Raw genomic sequence first — 21,065 nt, forward strand, 5'->3', positions numbered from 1 at the left:
TATTGACACAGTTAGATGACAGCTCATAATGATGATGATGTTAGAAAATAAATAAATTATCTGTGACTTAAGTCATGGATTTGTGCAACACTGATAGGGTTTAAAAACTGTAGAAAAAGATTGGTTTCATGTGCTCTTTAGAGATCTGGCTCTGTTTCTATGTGATGTGACTTTATATCTCTTTACTTTTCATTTTCAATGCTCACATAACAGCAGCATAGGTTGAGAGATATTCAAAACACAGAGGGTATGTGGCTTCATATCACTGTCCTACAGAGAACTGTCTTTAAGACTAAATGGCAGGGGGATCTTTTAGTAGCTAAGAAGAAATGCTTTTGCCAAGTTTGCTTGACTGGAGTCAAATCAGGAATATTAGGCACATCTCCTGCCTCTTGGAAAGACGATCTGAGCAGAGACTGTTGGCAGAGCAACGTGCCGCTTTGTTAAAGAGAAGCTCAGGTTTGCTGGGTTGCTGAGTTTTGTGCCCTGTCTGCAGGCTTTTTGGGGGAATGGCCCAGCTTTCCATGGAAAGGGTGGAGGAGGTTCCTGTACAGGATAGCCCGTAGCTTGGTGAGGGTGCTCCCCAGAGGGATGAATATGTGAAGGATACTGAGACACAGCTGGTGGTCTGCATGGGGCTGTACCAGTGGAACGGGAGGGGATCCTGGGATGGCAGCCATTCAAGGCACATGCAGAAGCAAAAGCTATCATGTTTCCAGTTTTCGCGAGTGAAATTGTTACTTGTCTAAGGTATATGGGGCTGTTTGGGGCAGATCTAGTTCTCATGCTATCATACTGTGGTACTCGTACCATCTGGGTCCTACAGTCTGGCAGAGCTGCTGAAATAAAAATTGTGAAACAAATACCCTGCTTTCTACAATGTCAGTGTAGTCCAAGGGCCAGCATTTATACAGAAATGTATTTGTAGCAATTTTAGAAGCACTATTTTTTATATAATTAAGTGTCTTTTTTCAATAAATAAGGAAAACATTTAACTCTGTTTTCACCTCCGTTTCCATAATTTTGTTTCCAGCAGAGTCAAAATGTCAGACAAAAGCGATTTAAAAGCAGAACTTGAGCGCAAAAAGCAGCGTTTGGCTCAGATAAGAGAAGAAAAGAAACGGAAGGAGGAAGAAAGGAAGAAGAAAGAGGTAAATATGCAAAAGCACCTTTTAAATAGCTCATACTTGCAGAAGGGGCTTGCTGAGGTTTTGACATCTCAGTATTGTATACCCCAAAATGTCTGTCATGTGGAATGAGATCCTCAAACCCACATCAGTCTAACCTTAAAATCAAAATGCTTATTTTTAGTCAAGAAAGTTGGGGTGAGGGAATTGCTTTTAAAACCAACACACTGTCAGATGACAGCAGTTTAGACAACATGATGTGTATGTGTGTGTAGAAAGAAAAATTGATTTGCCACAATGCTTTTTCCTGGGCTCTCCTTCAATGGAAGGGAGTGGAGAGTGGGGAAAAACAGAAAGAGGGCTTACATTTTTTTCAAGCCATTACAATCTAAATATGTATTTTTGTACTCTGAAGACTAGTTTGATTACTAGCTAAGATAACAGATTTACAATTATTATTCTCCAGTAAAGTAAAACATAATTGCTATTGCATTTTCATCGTCTGGCATGGGTGCATCTTTCAGTTCTGTTAAAGTTTGATTGACATATTAGTTTATTTGTCCTTGACGATATGCATTAGGTTTTTCATTAAGGGATTTGTACTTCTTTTTATTCAGTCACTTAGTGGAACAGAGGTGAGAATTGACAGGGAGAGGATATTCATTTTCATGCAAAAAGTCAGAGAAGCATTAAGTGATTATGTTTCCTTTCCTTCAAATGTCAACACTTACCATAGTTTAAAGCACCTGTTATCCTTTACTAATAACCAGTTTCCTTTTAAAATGACACTTTAATATTGTACATGAATTTCATGGAATTACTGTGGAAGTGTGATGTGATCCAAGAAATCAGCGTTCCAGTTTTGGCTGTCTTTTTAATCTTTTCATTTGAGCCATTTTTGTGCTATTACCAGAACACCCCCCAGTGAGGCTCCTGGAGACACTAAGGGAGTCCTCTGTAAGCAGAACTTTAAATGTTAACATTTTCAGTGTTCATTCCTAGCCTGTTAATGAATTAGGAGGAAGGGAGCCAAGCTAATGGCTCAAGGAAGCTATTAAGTCCTTTCCTTTGACCCCTGCCTCTGATTTTTTATGCCTCGTGGAGATCTTGTGGTGGTTGGAAGTTTCCGTTGGCCCTGATAGCTAGATCCAGCTCAGGACACCCAGCTCTACAGATTACGCCGTGGTGCCTAACAGTGGCACCGTAAATGAGGTGCACTGGTATGCCTGATGGCCTCCAGGAGTGAATTCTAACATTCACTTAGGTGCTTAGCCATGTACACTGGTGCAGAAGAGTTGTCTAAAACCCCACGTACTGTGAGATACTTCAGGCTAGCTCATGGGAAGAGCTGAGCACAGGAATATGCCTGAACTTTGTCATTGTCTGTGAAAGCAATGTTCTTCTGCGTCCTGGCCATGTCCAAATTGGAGAACATGGGGATGCTTCTGAACTTCAAGGTTTTCTGTTGCGCCTGCACCAACATCAACACCAGGCTGAGGCACTGTGCGAGCCCCCTGTGCCCCACACGCTGGCTTCAGCAGAAAGGAAAACCTCTCTGTGTGGAGGTTAGATAGGATCAGCAGATTTAAAAGCAACCTTAGGATCCAAAGTATAGAGGCAAATGCCGCCAGACATTCTCTGTAAGAACGATGCTGGGATTGCTGTATTTAAGACATGATAAAATGATAGACATGACCACTTGCATTTTGTTTTACTTGCATTACTGGTTACTGCACTAGACTACAAAGTGGGACATGGGTTCAGTTCCCTCATCTGCTTGGGGGAAGGGCTGCAAGCCTGTTTCTTTCAAGGGAGTGCTCTAACCACTAGGCTGGGGTATTGGTGCTTTTCTTCCATCTTACTAAATTGGGGAATGATGAGCCAAATGTAAGGGATACTGGCTAACGCAGATGTTGCTCCTACTGTTTCTAGGTCCCAGTAGACCAGTGGACCATTAGTTTTGGCTGTTAGTGCCCAGAGCGGCCAAAATCCTCTTCTAGACACGTTAGTCCTTTCTTTTGCTCCTGTTAGATGTTGACGTTTATGAGAAAGTATTTTTATTGCCAACAAGTGCTTGGGACCAAATGTAAGCCCTTAGGCTACATCACTGAAGTCCAAGGGAATTTTATTTCTTGATCCTTGAGTAAGTAGGAAGGGGACATTTTTATTCAGGGTAATGATATCTGTTATTCTATGGTCAGCTTTTATCTTAGCTGAATAAATTGCATCTGATGTGTGAAAGGCAGAAGTCCATCAGTGTGCTGTAAAAATCCTTGCAAATATGTTTGCAAAGATCAGTTTTCCCATGCATTCAGGGAAAAAAAATTCTTTTTTTTTTTTTTTTTGTAATGGTTGGACTTGATGATCTTACAGGTCTTTTCCAACCTTAGTTATTCTGTGATTCTGTGAAAAATATTCTTACTGATATATAGAGTATAAATTATCCAAGCTATAAATTAACTAAACATATCTAAGTGAATTTCAAAGTGTACCTAAGCAGTGGTACATATAAATATTTTCCACACACTTAATTGCTAGAGCTGATTATATGTGGATGAAACTTTTCTGTTTTGTTTTGTTTTAACTCAGGCTGATCTACAGCAAAAGAAGGAGCCAGCTCAGGAAGATTCTGACCTAGACCGCAAAAGAAGAGAGACAGAAGCTTTGTTACAGAGCATTGGTATATCCCCAGAACCACCTCTAGGTATTTAAGAGAAGCACACTGTAAAGCATTCAGCTCTACCACAATGAATGCATTCTTTCTATTAAAGCATGCTTGGCTTTTTTGATTTTGGGCTGTATTAGTGAAGTGAACTCTTCTGTTTGAATGCCTGCCATACCATTCACATATACCAGCTCATGGCATTTTGAATACTTGTCACTGCCAAAAACATCTGTTTCATTTCTTCAAGAAATTTTTGTGAACATAATGCAGGTTGGTTCTGCATACCAGCAATGATTTCTTTTCTGATGGACTGTTTTATCTTCTCTCACATCTATCTGATGACCCACAAAATAATATTATAAATGCTGTACTTCATTAGCCCCAAGTTTAGTTTCAAAAATTCAGATTAAGCATTTGCTAAGGAAGGAGGAGCATAGTCATGTGGAAACTCCCATTGATTTTCTTTTAAAGTCAAGCAAAATTGGAGAAGGGAAATAAAAAGACAAATCACAGCTAGCAAAAAGCTTATCATCAGATCATTATTGTAGATTTTAGGTCTGGTTTCATGTGCTCAATCTCTTTTTTGGTTTTGGTGTTTCAGTTCTAGAATCTGAAGTCCTCAGTTTAAAAATACATGTGGCAAAGTTTATAGTATCTGAATATTGGTTACCTTGATTAAGTTCTGTCTCACCTATTGGGTGACCCTAAAGTGAGAAATTTCCTTAGTTCCTTCCTTCCTTCCTTCCTTCCTCCGCTTTCTCGTCCCTTGAATCCAGAATCACTGTCACTATTTTAGCTGAAATATTGGCCCCTCTGGAGGTACCAAGCCTTGTCATTAAATTAATTGGGGCTGAATCTAGGATTTTGCCCCTAGATATTCTTGCCTGTAATATTTAGGAAAAACTCCAAATTTGACAAAATACTGAAGCTTTGATTTACGAAAGCACCTTAACAGATGCTTGGGTGCCTATGCAAGTAGATTGTGACATTCTGAATTGGGATTTCAATTCATAACTTGCATCAACCAACATTTATTGAGAAAAGTTACTATTTTTATAAGTTATGATATAGTGACTGAAGCTTTTAAATGCCACTTCTCAGAAGAATTGTCTGACAAGTAATGGTTAGGTTATTTTTATGTATTATAAAATATGTTTTGTAAATTATATCGTGATATTATAAAATCATATATATTGTTAGTGTTCTAGCATTTAAAATACTCATTTTTATCTAAAAATGGTGATATATTTCCTTATCATGTTATTAACTAAACACATATATTCGTGTTGCAAATTACCAAATTTTATCTTAGTTAATTATTTTGTGTTTGATACTATCAAAAGAACATGAAAAGTCACATGTAAGATGATTCATTTTAGTTAAACAATAGTATTTTGTCCTCTTTCATTCCCTGTATATACACTCACAATTAATATACAAAGGAGGCTTTAATTCTGCCTTCACATACACGTGATACCCAGATTCCACTGTGAATGTGGAATACATAAACAGCCACAACATACCTGTAACCTGCCAAAGGGCTGTCACGAAAATGAATTCACTTTTCATGCTGCAGTCATTTCTGTGACAGTCTCTAGTGAGAATCTGCATGAAATGTTTGACCACATGGAAAATCCAAATCTCTTGACAGATCTGTCATTATACATTATAGAGCATAACAAAATAGTTTAAAGTTTTACTCTGTTAAATCTATAAAAGGAAATGCACATGATTTAAACCAAATGGGAAACTTTGCTCTTGCATTAAAACCCCTTTTTGTGTTTTATTCAATGTGGCTGCTTTGAAGAATACTTGCATTAAATCTTGACTGCAGCCATCTCTGCATTTTGAGAAACCATTTTAAAAGAAATCAGGATATTTTTACGTTTTTATTTATTATTTCCTTGCTGAAGAGCTTTAACTCGGGCTGACCTTGAGCTATGAACTTCCTTTCCTGTTTCAGGAAACAAAACTGCCATTGCATGAAATATGCTTCAAAAGCCCTGGCAAGCCAATGAGAAAACAATTTCTAGAACTTGGGCAAATAGCATCTAAACCAAGGGAAGATTTTCCTTGAGTGTTGAAATCATGTCCCACACAAAATGGAAACTTTATATGACCTAAATTACTTAAGAAAACATGATCGCTGAGAAACTAATATGTATTCTTACCATCTTTGGGAAATGATTTTAACTCAGCTGGATTTCCTTATTTAGCTTTTATTTTTTATGTCATATCCACACTGCAGCCTTAGACCATATCTAATGGACACTGGCTTTTGATTTAAATTCAAAATCTGAAAAGTATGCTTGTTCTATTGCCTACTTGACTTTACCAGAAGAGTTCACTTAGTTTTTTGACAAGACAAGCCCCTGATATTTCCTCATACTTCCAAAATCTTTTGCAAGTCATCTTTAAACTATACCCAAGAAAACAAGTGCCGCTTTATTTCCACAGATATCTCCTCCATTGATTAGGTGTAGATTCCCATTGGGCTTTCAGTCCTGTCTAAATTCATGTCAGTTTTAACACTTCCAAAAGACTTAAAATTCACTTGACTCTCTTCCTTTTCTTTTTCTTTCCTTCCTTCTTTGCTTTCACCATTTCAAACTCTCCTACTCATTCATCCACTATCATTTTGGTCCATTGGTTTTGATTTGTCTGACACTGCTCTTCATCAGTGCAGTCGCTGCATGTGTTAACATGGGATACCTGTTATTTTCATTATTTAGTCCCAACCCCTATGTCTCCCTCTTCGAAATCAGTGAGCACACCCAGTGACGCAGGCAGCCAGGACTCAGGAGATCTGGGACCCATAGGAAGGTAAGACACAGAGTTGATAGCATTGAATAAATGTGGTTTTTTCACTTTGCTCTTACTTTCCCATTTTTACCTTTGCTTCTGTAAATGAGAACGTGTACTCTGTAATGAGTAACGTGTACTTTTGTTTCTGCGTTTTTCACTGTGTGTTACCATCCAGTAAGACTGGTCTCAGACGCGAGGTAAATAAATGCATGCAGCAAGTGGATCTTAAGCTATGAGCCCCACACCTCATATTGGAAGCAAGAGCTGAATTTACATTTCTAAAATGGCCCACAGAAGCTGTTAATTCTGTGTAGATACACACTAAAAACAGAGGGAAGTGCCCAGTGGTAGGACCTGTTACTCATGTGAGTTATCTTTGTTCACATAACCAGTCCACTTCGGAGTCCTCCCAGGTGTAACACCAGGCTGCCTCAGGTTCTTGTGTGGCTGCTCATTGCAGTGCGTGCCACTGGCAGGGGCAGGGAAGAGCTTGTGCAGAAACAGGCTGAAATACCCCGGGACCCACTGGCAATTCTGCCTTGGAAATTTCGGGAATCAAAGTTTTGGGCAGAATGGGAGGGAAGCACCATTATTCTTGTTGGAAGGAGTTGGTGGGGCGTGTATAAGGGATGGGCACAAGAGAAATCTTATTTTCGTTCATATGGCTGAAATAGGAAATGAAGTGGCAGTCACTGAATAATTCCTACTCTGGAGTAGAAAAGAAAGGAGGATGCTGCTGGTAAAGGAGCATATGTTCAAGTAAGAAGAGGTCCAAGCAACTAGGCTGTTTATTTTGAGAAATGTAAAATATGGGTCCTAATAGCTCTTTTTGTATCAAACTAATTCAACATAAAGCTAAGCCACCAGCTCATCCAAATCTGCCAGCCAAGACTCTGCTAATGGCTTGACAACACAGTTAACAGTTGTCAGGAGCAGACACCACGCCTTTACAGACATCAACACTAATGTCACAGAGCTTCAGGTCACCAGATTTCATATCACATCAGCCTTCTGCTTAGAAAAATCACACTTCTGTAAGCTGAAAGTATATTGGGTCCCCCTTCAGCCAGATGTAGACACCATACGTTGTGATGTGCAGGTTGCACAGATGCTGCTGAAATCTGCTCAGCCCTTTTCCCAGGTCTACCCTCTAGAAGAAATGGAGGTTGTTAGGTAGGAAAGCCCTAGCCTGTAAGATATGTCAGTTCAAAACACAGAAAATAGTGTAATGCTACATTCGTAAATAAATGCAGTAGACTTCAGCAAATCAAAGTACTTTGAGCAGAACAAAAACTTTTTTTAAGCAAAGTATAGCCTGCTGTTCAGGATGAAGTTATTTCCCACAATCCTACATACAGCTGGCTTTATTTCAGACAATGCTGGCTGGAGACTTGTAAATTCCTGGTTTTCTTCTGAACCTTAATGGTGTAACTTTTTTACTGTTAAGGTAGTGAAATGCCCTTGGAAGAATTTATTTTACTCTGACCTATGCTAGCACTTTGACTCTCTGTCGGCAACAAGCAACAAAAGCACATGAGCACGTGTCCTTGCAGAGGAGAGTGGAGTTTGTCCTCTTCTTCAGAGCTCACAACATACTGCATTGTGGGCTTTTGTTTTGGATCCATTTTCTGGCTTGTTGTGGCCATACTAGGAATTCAGTGGGAATCCCAAGACCTTGTTTGTAGTCCACCAGTTTGCTTACCATCCTCTCTGGTATTGAAAGGGCTGTGTTGTGTGTCAGGAAGGCCGCTTGCAGGTGTTTGCCTGGAGCGATTGGTTTGTAGTAATGGAAATTTGATTATGTCTGGTCCAAGCCCTGGGGAGTCTCTGTAACCTGTGGATACTACTGGGTGGCAATTAGTTTGTCACTGCGTGCAGGTAGATGTGCTCAGTATGTCGATGTTTGAACGAGTAGACTCAAGCATGCATGTGTGATAGAGCAGTCAAACCTGGAGAGTAAAATATCGGTAGACCTGTGATCACAGCGGGCAAAAAGGATGAAATCACCTCCGCTGTTTTCTCTCTGAGAGATGCCTAGACCATACTTCTGACTTATTTTGACTACTGCATATATGAATGCCTGTTTATCTGTATAAGCAAGGTTACTCTGCTTCATTTTAATTTATCCTTCCATTTTGCTCTCTATGATAGAGAGGACACTTTTGCTGGATCCACTCTCATGCTGTCATTCTTATAAGATGTTCCCCTTTTCCCTAGTCTGCTGCAAATTTGCCATACAACAGTAGACTGAGCACAGGCATTAGAGGAGAGCAGATTAGTTCCAAAGCTGCTAATGCCCCAATCTTGAATCATCAGTCGTCGTTGCTAACACTGCTGCAGAAATAACGAGCTTGCACAGGCTGGCAGAAATCCTGCATGCAGTCTGATTACTCATTGCTGATGTGTTTGCCAGAGGAAGATGCAGATATTAAAAAAAAAGCTGTGAAGTCATGGATTTTGGTTCACTACAGGAGACAGGCCCTGTTGAAAACTTTGAAGAAAGCAAGAGATCTTCGTCTGTTCTCATCTGAGGCAGCAGTTTCTGGTGCAGAACGAGGTTGGGTTCATACTTCTGTGAGTTGTTGGCAATTCTGGTTGTTGTCAGACTTAATCTATTGGTCCTAATATCACCAAGTATATCTTAGGTATGTTTTCATTGGCAAGCACCTGTGATTTCTTACAGAACAGTGAACATAGTTTAGCCAGAAATCCAGGTTTCTGATGTCCACTTTTCAGGAAGGACAACTGATGAATTGGAGAGATTGAACAGTGTTAAGTAGTTGTTATCCTGGAACCACAGACTTCACTCAATCTTACTTCACAAGATGAAAACTAACTGGTACTTTGCTCGCCAAGTGTAATAGTTATAAGGGGAGCAAAAGGGCTCCAGCAGGCAATGTGTTTGGCATTGAAGCTGGACAAATGTAAAACCAGAAAAACTTTGTAAAATTTTAATGGTGAGACAAATTAATTGCTAAAGCAATTTACCTAAAGACTCTATTGGATCTTCTATCACTGGACATTGCTCATTCAGGGTAAGTGCCTGCCCAACAGGCATGTAATAGGTCAAACAATAATTCATTCAAAAAACTCGTACAGCTTTTTTCTTGCACTGGAAGAAAAGCTGCATGGTCACAACAGTACCTTCTGCCATACGATCTGTAGACTAGTAGTGCTGATGTCCTGCAGGACCACTGTCCATTATCTCCAGCACAATAGCTGGAGCAACATTGTCTTTTCCCTGATGCCATTAAGCTTATTAGGAGAAGGTGTGGAGCGGACTGTGTAATAGCATTGAACTGTGGAACCCTTTCTGTCCTGTGCAGCCCAGGTTTCTATGGGTTTTTTTGCTGCTTGATCTTTAGTACCACATTGCTATTTGTCATAGCCTTTTCACTAGGAATAACACTAGGTTTCAGGAGTGTTCAAGCTTCCCCCTGAGCCATGACAGCAACTGTAAGAATGAGCAGATGTTAGATGAGTAACGGTGCTAGAAACTACTGACAGGTTTTTTTTAATGCTTTCAGTTGGACAGGACAGCCAACTTTTTTGTGGTCTTGGGGATCAATTCTGGGTAAGCAGAGGCATGTTATACTTTGATTTTGGAAGATTTTACCATAACTGTGGGCTTTAGAGAGAGGTTTGGTACGTGCTGCTCTTAGTTATCAGGCTGCTCTGAACAATTCATTAGAGCCCTGTTGTTGCACAGTGAGCAACTTGCCTATCTCCACATTGCTTTGCACACCCCACTTCACTTTTCTGATGGCTGTGTTGCTTGTGCTACATAGGACAGGAAAATTACATCACAGCCTGAACAGATACCTGTCTCTGGATAGATGGGTTATTGGTTCACAGGGCTTTCTGATATGATGTATTCAGACATGACTCATTTTCCACAAGACTGTGTTGCAGCATCCCATGAAGGTTCTCCTTGGAATAGAGTATGCTTGGCTCTTTCAGGATAAGTATTTCATTTTGTTCAGTATTTTGTAACCATTTTGTTGATGCCCAGTGTCCTATTGTGATGGTCACTTATACAGACATGCACAACTGAAATGTAGATTTCGGCTAACTAGATTTGAGTAAATGTTGTGAAGAAAGGGGCTGAGGTAAAGGCATTTGCCAAGAGCTCCTGTGCTGTAGCATGGTGTGAAACACAAACTTGCCTCTTCAGGGCTACTAATATGGAGCTTCTTTGTGATAACTGTATGCATCTCAGCCCTCCCTAGCAGATACTCAGAACTTGCACTGCCTTAGTGTGCCAGAGAAGATGCTAGCTTTTACAGTACAACTGCCATGGAACAGTGCCCATGGAGAGGCATGTTTTACTAATCAACATACCTTAGACATTCTCATCTTCTCAGCACTCACAGCCATGAACTGCATGTTTCTGTCATCTGAGGGAGTACACAAACACAAACCTTGTACAGTGCTTCAGAGCCAGGCAGTGCAATACCAGGTCTTGTGGGCTGAGCAGCTCTCTGGAAAAGCCCCAGTACCCTGTCACAGGTAGAGCCAGAGCTCTAGGGTCAGTCTGCGCTTTACATGCCAGCTCAACATAAGATAGCAGTAACATATCTGTGCTGGAAGGGTGTGCTCCTGTGGCTGGGTAGCTTTCATGTGCTAATACTAGACTGTGTTGGTATGTATTCTTGTATTACCCACAGGGTGTCCGTGTGTTCACCCTTGCATATTGCACACTTGGAGGAGTTCCATTTGTGGACCATTTTTTCCCTGTATCCTTCACTGCTCCTATACGTTCCCAGATAGCTTATTACCCTGCAACAGTAGGTTTGCACAGTAGCATCCCATTTATTGTTGTGCTGGTTGTGTGTGCATGCGTGCAGCACTTCCCTCTGTTCGTTTGTACATGAGAATCCCATTAGACTGAGTATAAGATTTCCCACCTTCCATCTGCTCAGTAAACTGCACCAGGCTCAGCTGTCTTGGACGTGTAAAGGTTAATGGTTGTCTTTCTTCCTGCAACAGTTTCATCTGTGCTCTTTACTTTCTAACTTGCATATTTTGCTGCCCATACGTTTAGACAGCTGATTATTTTGTGGGCTCCCATAAAGACAAAGATGATAGGAAGCAGTCTTCATCTTCTGGTAGCTTCTTTCAGAGGATGGTTACTTCAGTGTGGTGTTTTATCTGCTGTAAAATAATGCAAGGTGGATTGTTTTGTACTATTTCTCTCACAGGTTTTGGTGGGTTTTTCTGGCTATGGCTACTCATTCTATAATTATTGTTCTTACTTGGATTAGGGTACTTAATTTAAATGATTCTTACCTGAATTATGTTGTCGTTCCATTGATATCACAGTTTTGAGATGTATTCAATGCACTGAAATCGGTGAGCTTTCTTCAGTGTGTGACGTTTACTTGCAGTAAAGCAGGGTTAGTCCTTGTTTAGATGAAGCTGTAAATATTTAATGAAAGTTCCAGTGAGAATGAGTTTGAGCATAGCATTAGGTAGCAAAGAAAAGAAAAAATAAAGGGAAATCTGATTTCTCAAAGAGGTTTTGTAGCAGTAATATGCCATGTTTGTAGCAGTAATATACCATAGAAGTTAGACCACGCTGGAATCCTGATTGTCTCATCATCACTACAGTTTTGTATTTCTAGATAAAATACAGTACATGAGCAATCCTAGAAATAGAACAGCTGTCTGTAATGCTGGAGGACTTTTCTCTGAGGAGCAATATCACCTTTGGCTTTGGCTGTTGGCATAATTTTTTGTCCACTATGTCAGTTCATCTTGCAGTTACTGTGACCTCTGAATGTGTTCCCAGTTGTATTCCAGAGAACATAGTAGCAGCTGTCACATTAGGTTGGATGTTCTTACTGGTAGGGAGTCAGCATGTTGACTTCTCTGTCATTCTCTTTTGAAGTTTGCTGACAATATTAGTCTGCATTCATGTATGTTTTCATCAGACATGATTCTGAGTTGCTTCCATTTACCATGGCCACTTTGAGACATTCGGGTATAAGAAGAAATACACTAGGATATGTTTTCTTTCACTGTGTTGATGTCCACCCTCAGTTTGTATTGGCCTGGTGCAGGGAGAAACACATGTAATTCCAGTCCTTTTTCTTTGCAGCATATTATTTACTCATTTTTGTATAGTTATTAGGTGATCTGCTTTACAATGCAATATCTAAACACACACATGAGAGTTGTGTTAATCCTGAATGGCTTCATATCTGACTCTCAAACATAAACATTTCTTGCTTCTCAGATATACAATCAAAAGGAAAGAGGTCGCTCTGGAGCATTTGGGCACCGAGTGAGTCAAAGCACGTCATTTTTGTATTTACCCTTTTACAGTTTCGTATTTAATCTTGCTCACTGACAGTCAAGTTAAAAAAAAGGCATCTCTAGTTAAGAAGTGTGTTCTTACCACATAATATTTAAAATCACAAAGATTTTGTTTGCTGATCTTTCATGAGTGTATCTAAATGTCACCAAAGTGTTTAGGTTCTGTGCTTTTTAGGCTTTTTGCCTGAAAAATCAGGCATGGCAACTCAGCTTTTATTTTCACTGTTTTATTTTTAAATAGCTTCTTACTTAGTACAGTAATATAACAGATTGACAAGCTGAAGAAAGAGTATCAGAATGCCATTCTCCCTTTTAAATGTCTCCTTTGCTGTGTAATTAGACAGATAAAGAAGGCAAAAGAAGAAAGGGGATCCTGGTCTCTATTTCATTTACACAGGAAGGTTGGATTATTGTAGTAGATCATCTTTTACAGTCCGTGCAGCGTATTTCCTATCTTCTCTTTAGCTATAGAAAACATCTCTTGTAGACATTAACAAAACCGTGTTTCTGTAAGGTCTGCTAAAACCACTGCTAACATAACCGTATCGCCTAGGGGCTTACTACTTTATCATTAAGTAAAAGAATTTGACAGGTTCTGTGCAATGATGCTGCTTCATCTTTGCTGCTCAGCTTTGCATTACCAGCATTTCATTGTGTTATCAAGTTCACAAATGATAGGGATCCTTCTTCAGTTGTGACCAGTACAAGTGAGCCTGTGTTGTATTGCCTCAGGAGTAGCAGCTGTAACGGTTATTAGTAGCAGGGTTTTTTTTACGGTGTTTCTTTTTAAGATCAGTTTATATGTACAAAATGGCTTTTAAATGGCTGTTTTAGTGGCATGCATATGTCATAAATGGGCTGAGCCAAAGGGAAGCATAGAACAATATCTGAGGGAGCTACAGGAAAGACCAAGGGAAAATACCTACTCTATGGCGGCCTTCGCTTGAATGGTGTTTTGTTCAGAAGAAGAAGGATTGTAACCCTGGGGACCGTTGTTAGTGCAGACATGAGTCTTTCACAGTGCAGAGTCAAAAGAAATGTTTGCTTGGTGGCTAGAGGCAAACGGGTTAACTCGTGGGATGCTGGTGTTGCCACTCTGTTTTGGTGGCTTTGGGCTTGGTGTGGGATGTTTGCCATTACCTGGAAGGGCAGAAATACACACCCCAGCTGTTAAATTTTTTCCCATATAATTTATCATGACACCATTGTCAGGATCTCTTAGCACACGTGTTTCATCTTACAGTTTCCAACAGTGTTAGAGGCCAAATTGTGCCTTAAGCCTTCTTGACCTGAATTGTGCTGGCATCTGTGAGGGAGTGACAGTGTCAGCCTCCTCCCCTTGCCCGGGGGGACCCTGGCTGTCTCAGCTATCTTTGCCCGAGGAACTCTGCTGCTTTTTAAAGTGATGCTGCAAATCTCTCACTCTTCCCACCCCCAGCCCATTTACAGGACAGTAACAGGGCTGGCCGGTCCTCCTTCCATGAGTGTGGGCTGCTCAGTATGAGTGGCTGCGTTGAGCTGCTTGCACACATCGTGGCTTGCCCTGCATAGGTTAGTATACGAGGCTGGAGGAAGGCAGGTTTCTTGCAGTCTTTTCCCTCCTTTTGTCCCTGCACAAGAAGAACCACAATCCTTCTCCTTTACGTTCAATGTATATTTAGCCCTAGATTCTGAAGCCTCTCCCTGCCAATGTTTTTTTTTAGCCTGTAAACATAAGCAGACACCTTAGGGACTGATATTTGGCAGTTGCTTTCAAGTGTCTGTATGTCTGACCTAGAAAGTAGGGAGTGTTTTTCAGTGTGTGCCAGTTACAAAGTCAGAATGGTCTGTATTAATTAGAATCATCTGTAGTCCTTTTAGCATGTGAGCCTGTGGCATCATTAAGGATTTTCATGCTTTCATTCCTAAAGGATGGATAGAGTTCAGTCCTCCAGATTTTTGATTCTTTTTCTCATTAGCAAGCATCTCCACACTATAAATTAAAGGAGAAGGAAAGATTGCCATTCCCAGGGTGCTTCATAAAATGCCTTGGGAACCTGAGCTCCAGCTGCATCCAGAAGAAAATAATACTAATGTATAAAACCCCACTTAACCATTTAGGTTATCAGCCCAGCTGTAGTTACTTCTCTGTAGTTATTTCCAGGCATATCATGCATATATTTAGTCAGACAATCCGATGATTTTAGGGACTAAAACATTAATCCTCTTAAAACAAAACAACTTACTTGCTAAGGCCAGCTCGGCTTAAACAGTCCTCTTGCACAAAATTTCATCTTGATTTAATTAAATTGTGTGAGATCACCTCCTATGTTAAACTGTTTAACATAGTTAAACTGGTACAGCTTGTGCATGTAGATGTTTTCTCCTTCACTAGCCTATTAAAAAGCCCCTCAGAAAATCCACATTCACAATTTTATGTTTAATCTGGAAAAATAAAAAGAGCTATTTCAGTAAGTCATTTTTTAGGAATTTTCTTCAAATCTGTAAAATGGGAATTGCTGCCACTGGAAAGATATTGGTAAATCTCCAGATATTTTTTTTTTCCTTTTTCAAGGAGTTTTGAAACAGTCTAAACATCCCATATTAAATTTTTCATAAGCAGAACATTTTGGTTTTCCATTTAAAACTGATTTTGATTCAGAAATTTTAGTTATATTTATTTACTTTAATAACTGAAAATCAGAAAATAATTTCTGAGCTGGTCTATTAAAAGTCAGGTAATTGGGTCATGAAAACTTCTGACATTCTGACTGTTGATGTGAAAAGTTTTTGATAACTCTCATACAGTGAGCTCTTGTTTTAACCTAGTTGTAGCAAAAATCTCGTCCCCTTTTGGAATTATTTTGCTGTTTCTAGCACAAAAAAATTGTATAAAGGAAGGGAAACACGAACTCTTCTTTCAGCTAGTAGTTACTGGATTTTAGCACTGAAGCAAAAATGAAAATTTGCTGAAATCTTTCACCTTTTTCTTCAGCTGAATAATACCAGAACTAAGAATTGTAGGTTCCAGTCTTCGTGTTACCTCTTTGACTCCTCTGAAAGGCTATGAAAGGCTAAATCTTTCCTAGATTTGACTAATAAGTTTAACTTTGTCTTTTATGCGATTGTATCCAAAGCCCCTTAAAGTTTATGAGAAAACTTCCCTTATATGCATATCCATGAACTCTGTATCAAAGTGTCCTAACGTGAGTACTGTGGTTCCTTTAAAGCATCTGCAGGAGCTGATAACGTGTAAAACTTCTCCTGCCAAGTTCTTCCTTTACATTTGTGATCATTTGAGTTCTATTTTGTCGCATAGACGTACTCTTGGTATAAAAGCCAAGATGAAAATGCTGTTTTAAAAATGAATTTTCAGGGTTTGTTACAAGAACAAAACAACTTGTGCCTTCCCGCTCCTGAATGTGTTTTTTATTACTGCACTTCCAAAATGACGGTTCATGCTATCCAGCACTTACACTAAATCTGTGTCAGTTCATAGGCTCAGCAGAAGCTTCTAACTGTTTGACCTTCTGTCCTCGCAGATCCAGCCTGCTGCTCACAGTGACCCTCCTGGCAAACCAGCATAAATTTGCAGACTAAGATTTCTGTAGCTATGGCATATAAATTGTCAGAATGACAAGGTTCATTACATTGCCAGGAGACTATATTCTGTAATGTAGACCTGAATCAAAGGACAAACTTTAAATATATCAAATAAGTTCAGCAGATTGGATGAATTGAACTGCTGATTTAATTACTGGAATTCTGTGAAATGGGAATCAACAAGGTGTTGGTCCTGTGATATGTCCTTACAATTAAAAGCATACTAGAATTGTTCATTCTGATTTAAATGTCAAGTGGATTTTGAAAATTATTAAATACATTCAGCAGCATAGCCTTGATTTAAAAATAATTTTGAAATATACATGTGTTTTAATATTATTTGTAAATGATTTTTTACAAATACACCTTAAAAAAAAAAAAAAAGAGTATTTTAAACTCATGCCCTTCTGAGAAGGGCTGTTATGGTTGCCAGGCAGCCGAAAGATAGTGCTCTGCGCTCAGGGAGGTCATAGTTGCTCTTTTTATTGGGGAAGGCTGGAAGTCAGAGGTGTCAGCCTGCTTGGAAGTGTAAATGCAAATGCAAGTATCTGGCTGTGCTCCAACAGTGGTGCCAAACTTCTTGCTCACTGAATGTATTATGGCATTATATTTTATGATTAGCAGCCCAGCTCCAAACACAAGAACCCACAGTGGTGTCAGAGCGTACTACTCTACAAGCGTAAGTGAGTGTCTTGTTGAGAGGCACAAATCCTCCCTAACTGCTGGTAACCATCTTGCTTATAATGTGCTTCAGAAAACAAGTAGCACAAGGAAGGTATTTTCTTTTTGCCAATCCTTTCAAAGTGGAACAGATCTGCTAAACAGAGCACAGATGGCAGCAGAATAGTGGCTTAAATGCAAAGCATCAATTGAGGCAAGTGGTACTTTTCCATCTTTCAGTAGTAGCTTTGATTCTTCTTTTTTTTGATGTATTTTGTTTTGGAGACACACTTTAAATGTACGAAAAATATCAGAAAGTGAAAATTATAGTGGAGAAAATTAAGATTATAAAAATCTGGAATGAAAAGAATAAAAACAAACAGCTTATCTATACACATATATATTTTTAAACATCTGCAGTAATTTCTCACTAACAGTTTCTTAGTTCAGATTTTCTAATTAATCAACAGTAGAGTAGGAGCTTTGGAGAAACTGATGCAATAAAGTAGGTAGAACTCTTTAAAATTTTATAGTTAAGTAATTGTGCAGCCTTAAATTCATTCTGGCAATATTCAGACCTTCAAAAAAAAAAAAAAAAGTCTAGATACATGATAGATTACGTATTGAAATCACAAGTAATTCTGGATTGTAACTTGGTGACAATATTTGTTATTGAATTGAAAAAAGGCATTCAAACGCATGTTAAGCATTATATGCTACTGGTGATTTTAAAATAGTTCTCATATATCACAGTTGTTGCATCCAGTATTTTTAAGAAAATATGAGTTGAGTAGAACCTGGTTTTCAGTATATCATCCATGTGCAAGTGCACAGTTCTTACTGTAAGCAATTCTGAATCTTTCGAAAATTGGAATCCAGGCCGGTATTTTAAGCATGGGGGTCCTCTTTGCATCAAAGTAAAAAACAAGAATGCTGTTATTCTTTGCAATTTTTGGGGTTTTTAGTTCGCTCTTTTTTCCTAATTCACTTCTTTTGCTAGTTGCATTTGAAGTTAGAATAAAAGAAAGCAAGAAGCAGACTGAACCTTGCAGGCCTTGAAGTAGCTCTCCTGTCAGTGCAGATAGCCCCTTGGCTCTTCATTGGGTGCTAGCAGGGAGATGAAAGGGAGAGCACAGAATCACAAACAAGAGTGGCTGAGGTGGGAAGGCACCTCTGGAAATCATCTGGTTGACCCCCTCTGCTCAGAGCAGGGTACATCCTAGAGCAGGTTGCTCAGTCTGTGTCCAGTTGGGTTTTGAGTCTCTGAAAGGATGGAGACTCTACAAACTCCCTGGCCAATCTGTTCCAGTGTTTGACCACCCTCACAGTAAAGAAGTTTTTTCTTATGTTTAAGTGGAATTTCCTTTTCTCAGTTTCTGTCCATTGCCTCTTGTCCTGTCACTGGGCACCACGAAGAAGGGTCTGGCTCCATCTTCTTTACTCACCCTCCCAAGTCACGCACCCATGTTAGTTGGGCTGTTCCCACCAAATTCTTTGTGGACAACCACCTCTGAAACCTACTCACAGTTGGAGTCTGAGTTGGGTGCTCAGAGCTGCTGCATGGAGCAATCTCCTGTCTTTCTGTTCCTATGCAGAGAGCCCACAGTGACATGTTTCATTGCTGGAGCATTTCATTTAGGTGCCTGAAGATAGTATAAATACCCATTGTAATGACAAGACCCCCTACTACCCCAGATGGGGAAAATGAGACTAGTAATTTCTTCCTAAAGTTCATATCATTTTAGAAGCTTTATTCTAGTAAGCAAAGGTGCTATGAGACTTCATATGCTGTGGATGACTCCACTTCATGTGTTGTGGGTGAGTCTTTCCTTCAATTCTTGTCTCAGTTTAGTAACAATCTATGCTCTGCTTAATGGGATTGGCCTTTGATCTCTGAAAACCTCAGCGCAGCTTAATCTGTAGAGTCACAGCACACTCCACTGTATTTTAGGGTTAGGAGGGCATAGCTATTTCCCACACAAAGGAGCATTTTAGGACGTTGCTGCTGCTGCAAGGGAAGATGCTGGATTTGGGACCTGTCCAGTTTAATGGTGCTTCATTAGGGACACATGTGGATATCTCAGTTCAGCAAATACCTCAGGATTCAGTACACTGTCAGTGCAGTTTTCTCCTGGTCTGGAAAGCACAACAGCTCTTGGTGACAGAAGATGCCACAATATGGTATTTGCTTTCCTCTAGTTCTGCATGAAGGTGTGATTTGCAATCCAGCAAAGAGATTTCTACCCTGGAAGAGGCCCCTTGGGAAAGCAGGGTTTGCTGTTATTTTTGTGAGTAACCTTTTTCAAAAGCATGGATTTTCAGGCCTGCTTGCTCTTGACCTGGGAAGGGAGAGGGAGGTTAGAAAAGAAGTCACGCAGAACACATGTTCTGCGGCATCAGCAACAGATGAGGGAGGATTTGATTTTAGCTTCACGGAAGCAGAGTTGGAACTAAGCTGCCAGCATGTTGCACACTGGTTGAATGAAAAGTGTTGGATTGGGGCACTTAGCAAAGCCAAGTTGTACTACAATCTGACTGTGATTCTGGATATTAAATATAATTTTATGATGGCGTTTTAATAACTATATGTATTGGCACTGATGCCTTATGTGTTTCATATACTGTCACTGAGACCAGACCCAAAGTTGTTTAAATCAGCTGAGAAGTTCTTATGGATTCCAGATGGTTTTAGATGACAGACTCCATGCTTAATTAACGCATTTGGAGGTTGGGAACTTTCTAAAAGAATTAAAATATTTTATTTTCTTTTTAGTTTATTTATTTTAGTCTTTTCCACGTTTTTAATCTGCATAATTGACATTATGCAATCAGAATAAAATCTTCTGGAAGTAAGGTTCCACAGGGCATCGTAACAGATGGCAGAGTGACGTGTTTTCCATGGTAATAATAATAATACAGAAAAGGGAATGCTTCTCTTCAGATTCCTTTCACCTCCCATATTTGCAATGGTCTCTGTCCTCTTAAAACTGTGCTCCGAATATCTCCCTAATGCTTTGGACATGAATTCAGAATAGAAAAATTTAACAAGTTGCTTTACCATCCAATCCTTTAATAAATGTATGACATCTGGGTCTCTTCCTACTGTTGGTTTCTTTCTGTACGTTATTCCCCTACTGACTGGGGAAAAAGAAGATGCATTGTATCAAAATTATCTGGTACTTTTTCAGCTCTAAGAGCTGAAACAGCACCAGCATTAATACTGTCCTAAATTTGAGGAAAAAAAATTATTGAGATCATAATACAGAGCAAATAGAGAATACTTAAATATGCCTATCTAAAAGAAGAGCGTGAAAGCAAATCCATTTAAAGAGAGGTAATAACGCTTGCACCTTGTCTGCTTAGTGCGAGATCTAAAAGCCCTCGTTCCCTCATGCTAATTTAGAACAATCTGTTACTTGATAATAGTTACAGCTTTTTATCCTACAATCAGCCAAGGGCAGCCATTGTGCACCAAACATGTAAAAGGAAGATTGATAGCAGGGCTATTGTTTGTCACTGTGTGGGAGACTTATATAGCAACCAGCTTTGAAACAATGTTGGGTAGTTCTGATTAAAACAGTGTCTGTGCTGTTTGGGTGGTGGGAATGGCCTGATCTGGCTTAGTCCTGATTGTGCTGCTCACGCTCGGTGAGTTTCCAGGGACCCTTGCCATGCTGTGTGCATTTGCAGGAGGAGGCTCAGCTCAGAGACTTTGCAGGAGATTTGTGGAAGGACTGGAATGTGCAAGGGAGCACTACTTTTCCCTACTAGGTCTAATGCTCAAGTCTCTTTTTCCTGTTAAAAAGTTAAGGTAAAACGTTTTATATCTCTTCTATGTAGACCTGTGCCAAAATCCACTGAATCCATTTAATCACAGAATCACTAAGGTTGGAAAAGACCTGTAAGAT

At 39.7% G+C, this 21,065-nt stretch overlaps 1 protein-coding gene across 4 annotated transcripts in view; it reads left to right on the forward strand.

Annotated features, from left to right (window-relative positions):
- Positions 1-1,043: 1,043 nt before the first annotated feature.
- DYNC1I1 (dynein cytoplasmic 1 intermediate chain 1) overlaps positions 1,044-21,065 on the forward strand; it is a 179,318-nt gene continuing 159,296 nt past the window's right edge. For 2 of the 4 annotated variants that reach the window (XM_059818411.1, XM_059818412.1), the window contains exons 1-3: positions 1,044-1,151; positions 3,717-3,831; positions 6,474-6,615. In XM_059818411.1, coding sequence (XP_059674394.1) covers positions 1,044-1,151; positions 3,717-3,831; positions 6,474-6,615 — 365 coding nt within the window. The remainder of the gene's footprint in view (positions 1,152-3,716; positions 3,832-6,473; positions 6,616-21,065) is intronic. The other 2 variants (XM_059818413.1, XM_059818414.1) reach the window with 1 other exon arrangement.

The sequence above is a fragment of the Gavia stellata genome, chromosome 6, assembly GCF_030936135.1.
Source record: "Gavia stellata isolate bGavSte3 chromosome 6, bGavSte3.hap2, whole genome shotgun sequence".
Taxonomy (NCBI): Eukaryota; Metazoa; Chordata; class Aves; order Gaviiformes; family Gaviidae; genus Gavia; species Gavia stellata.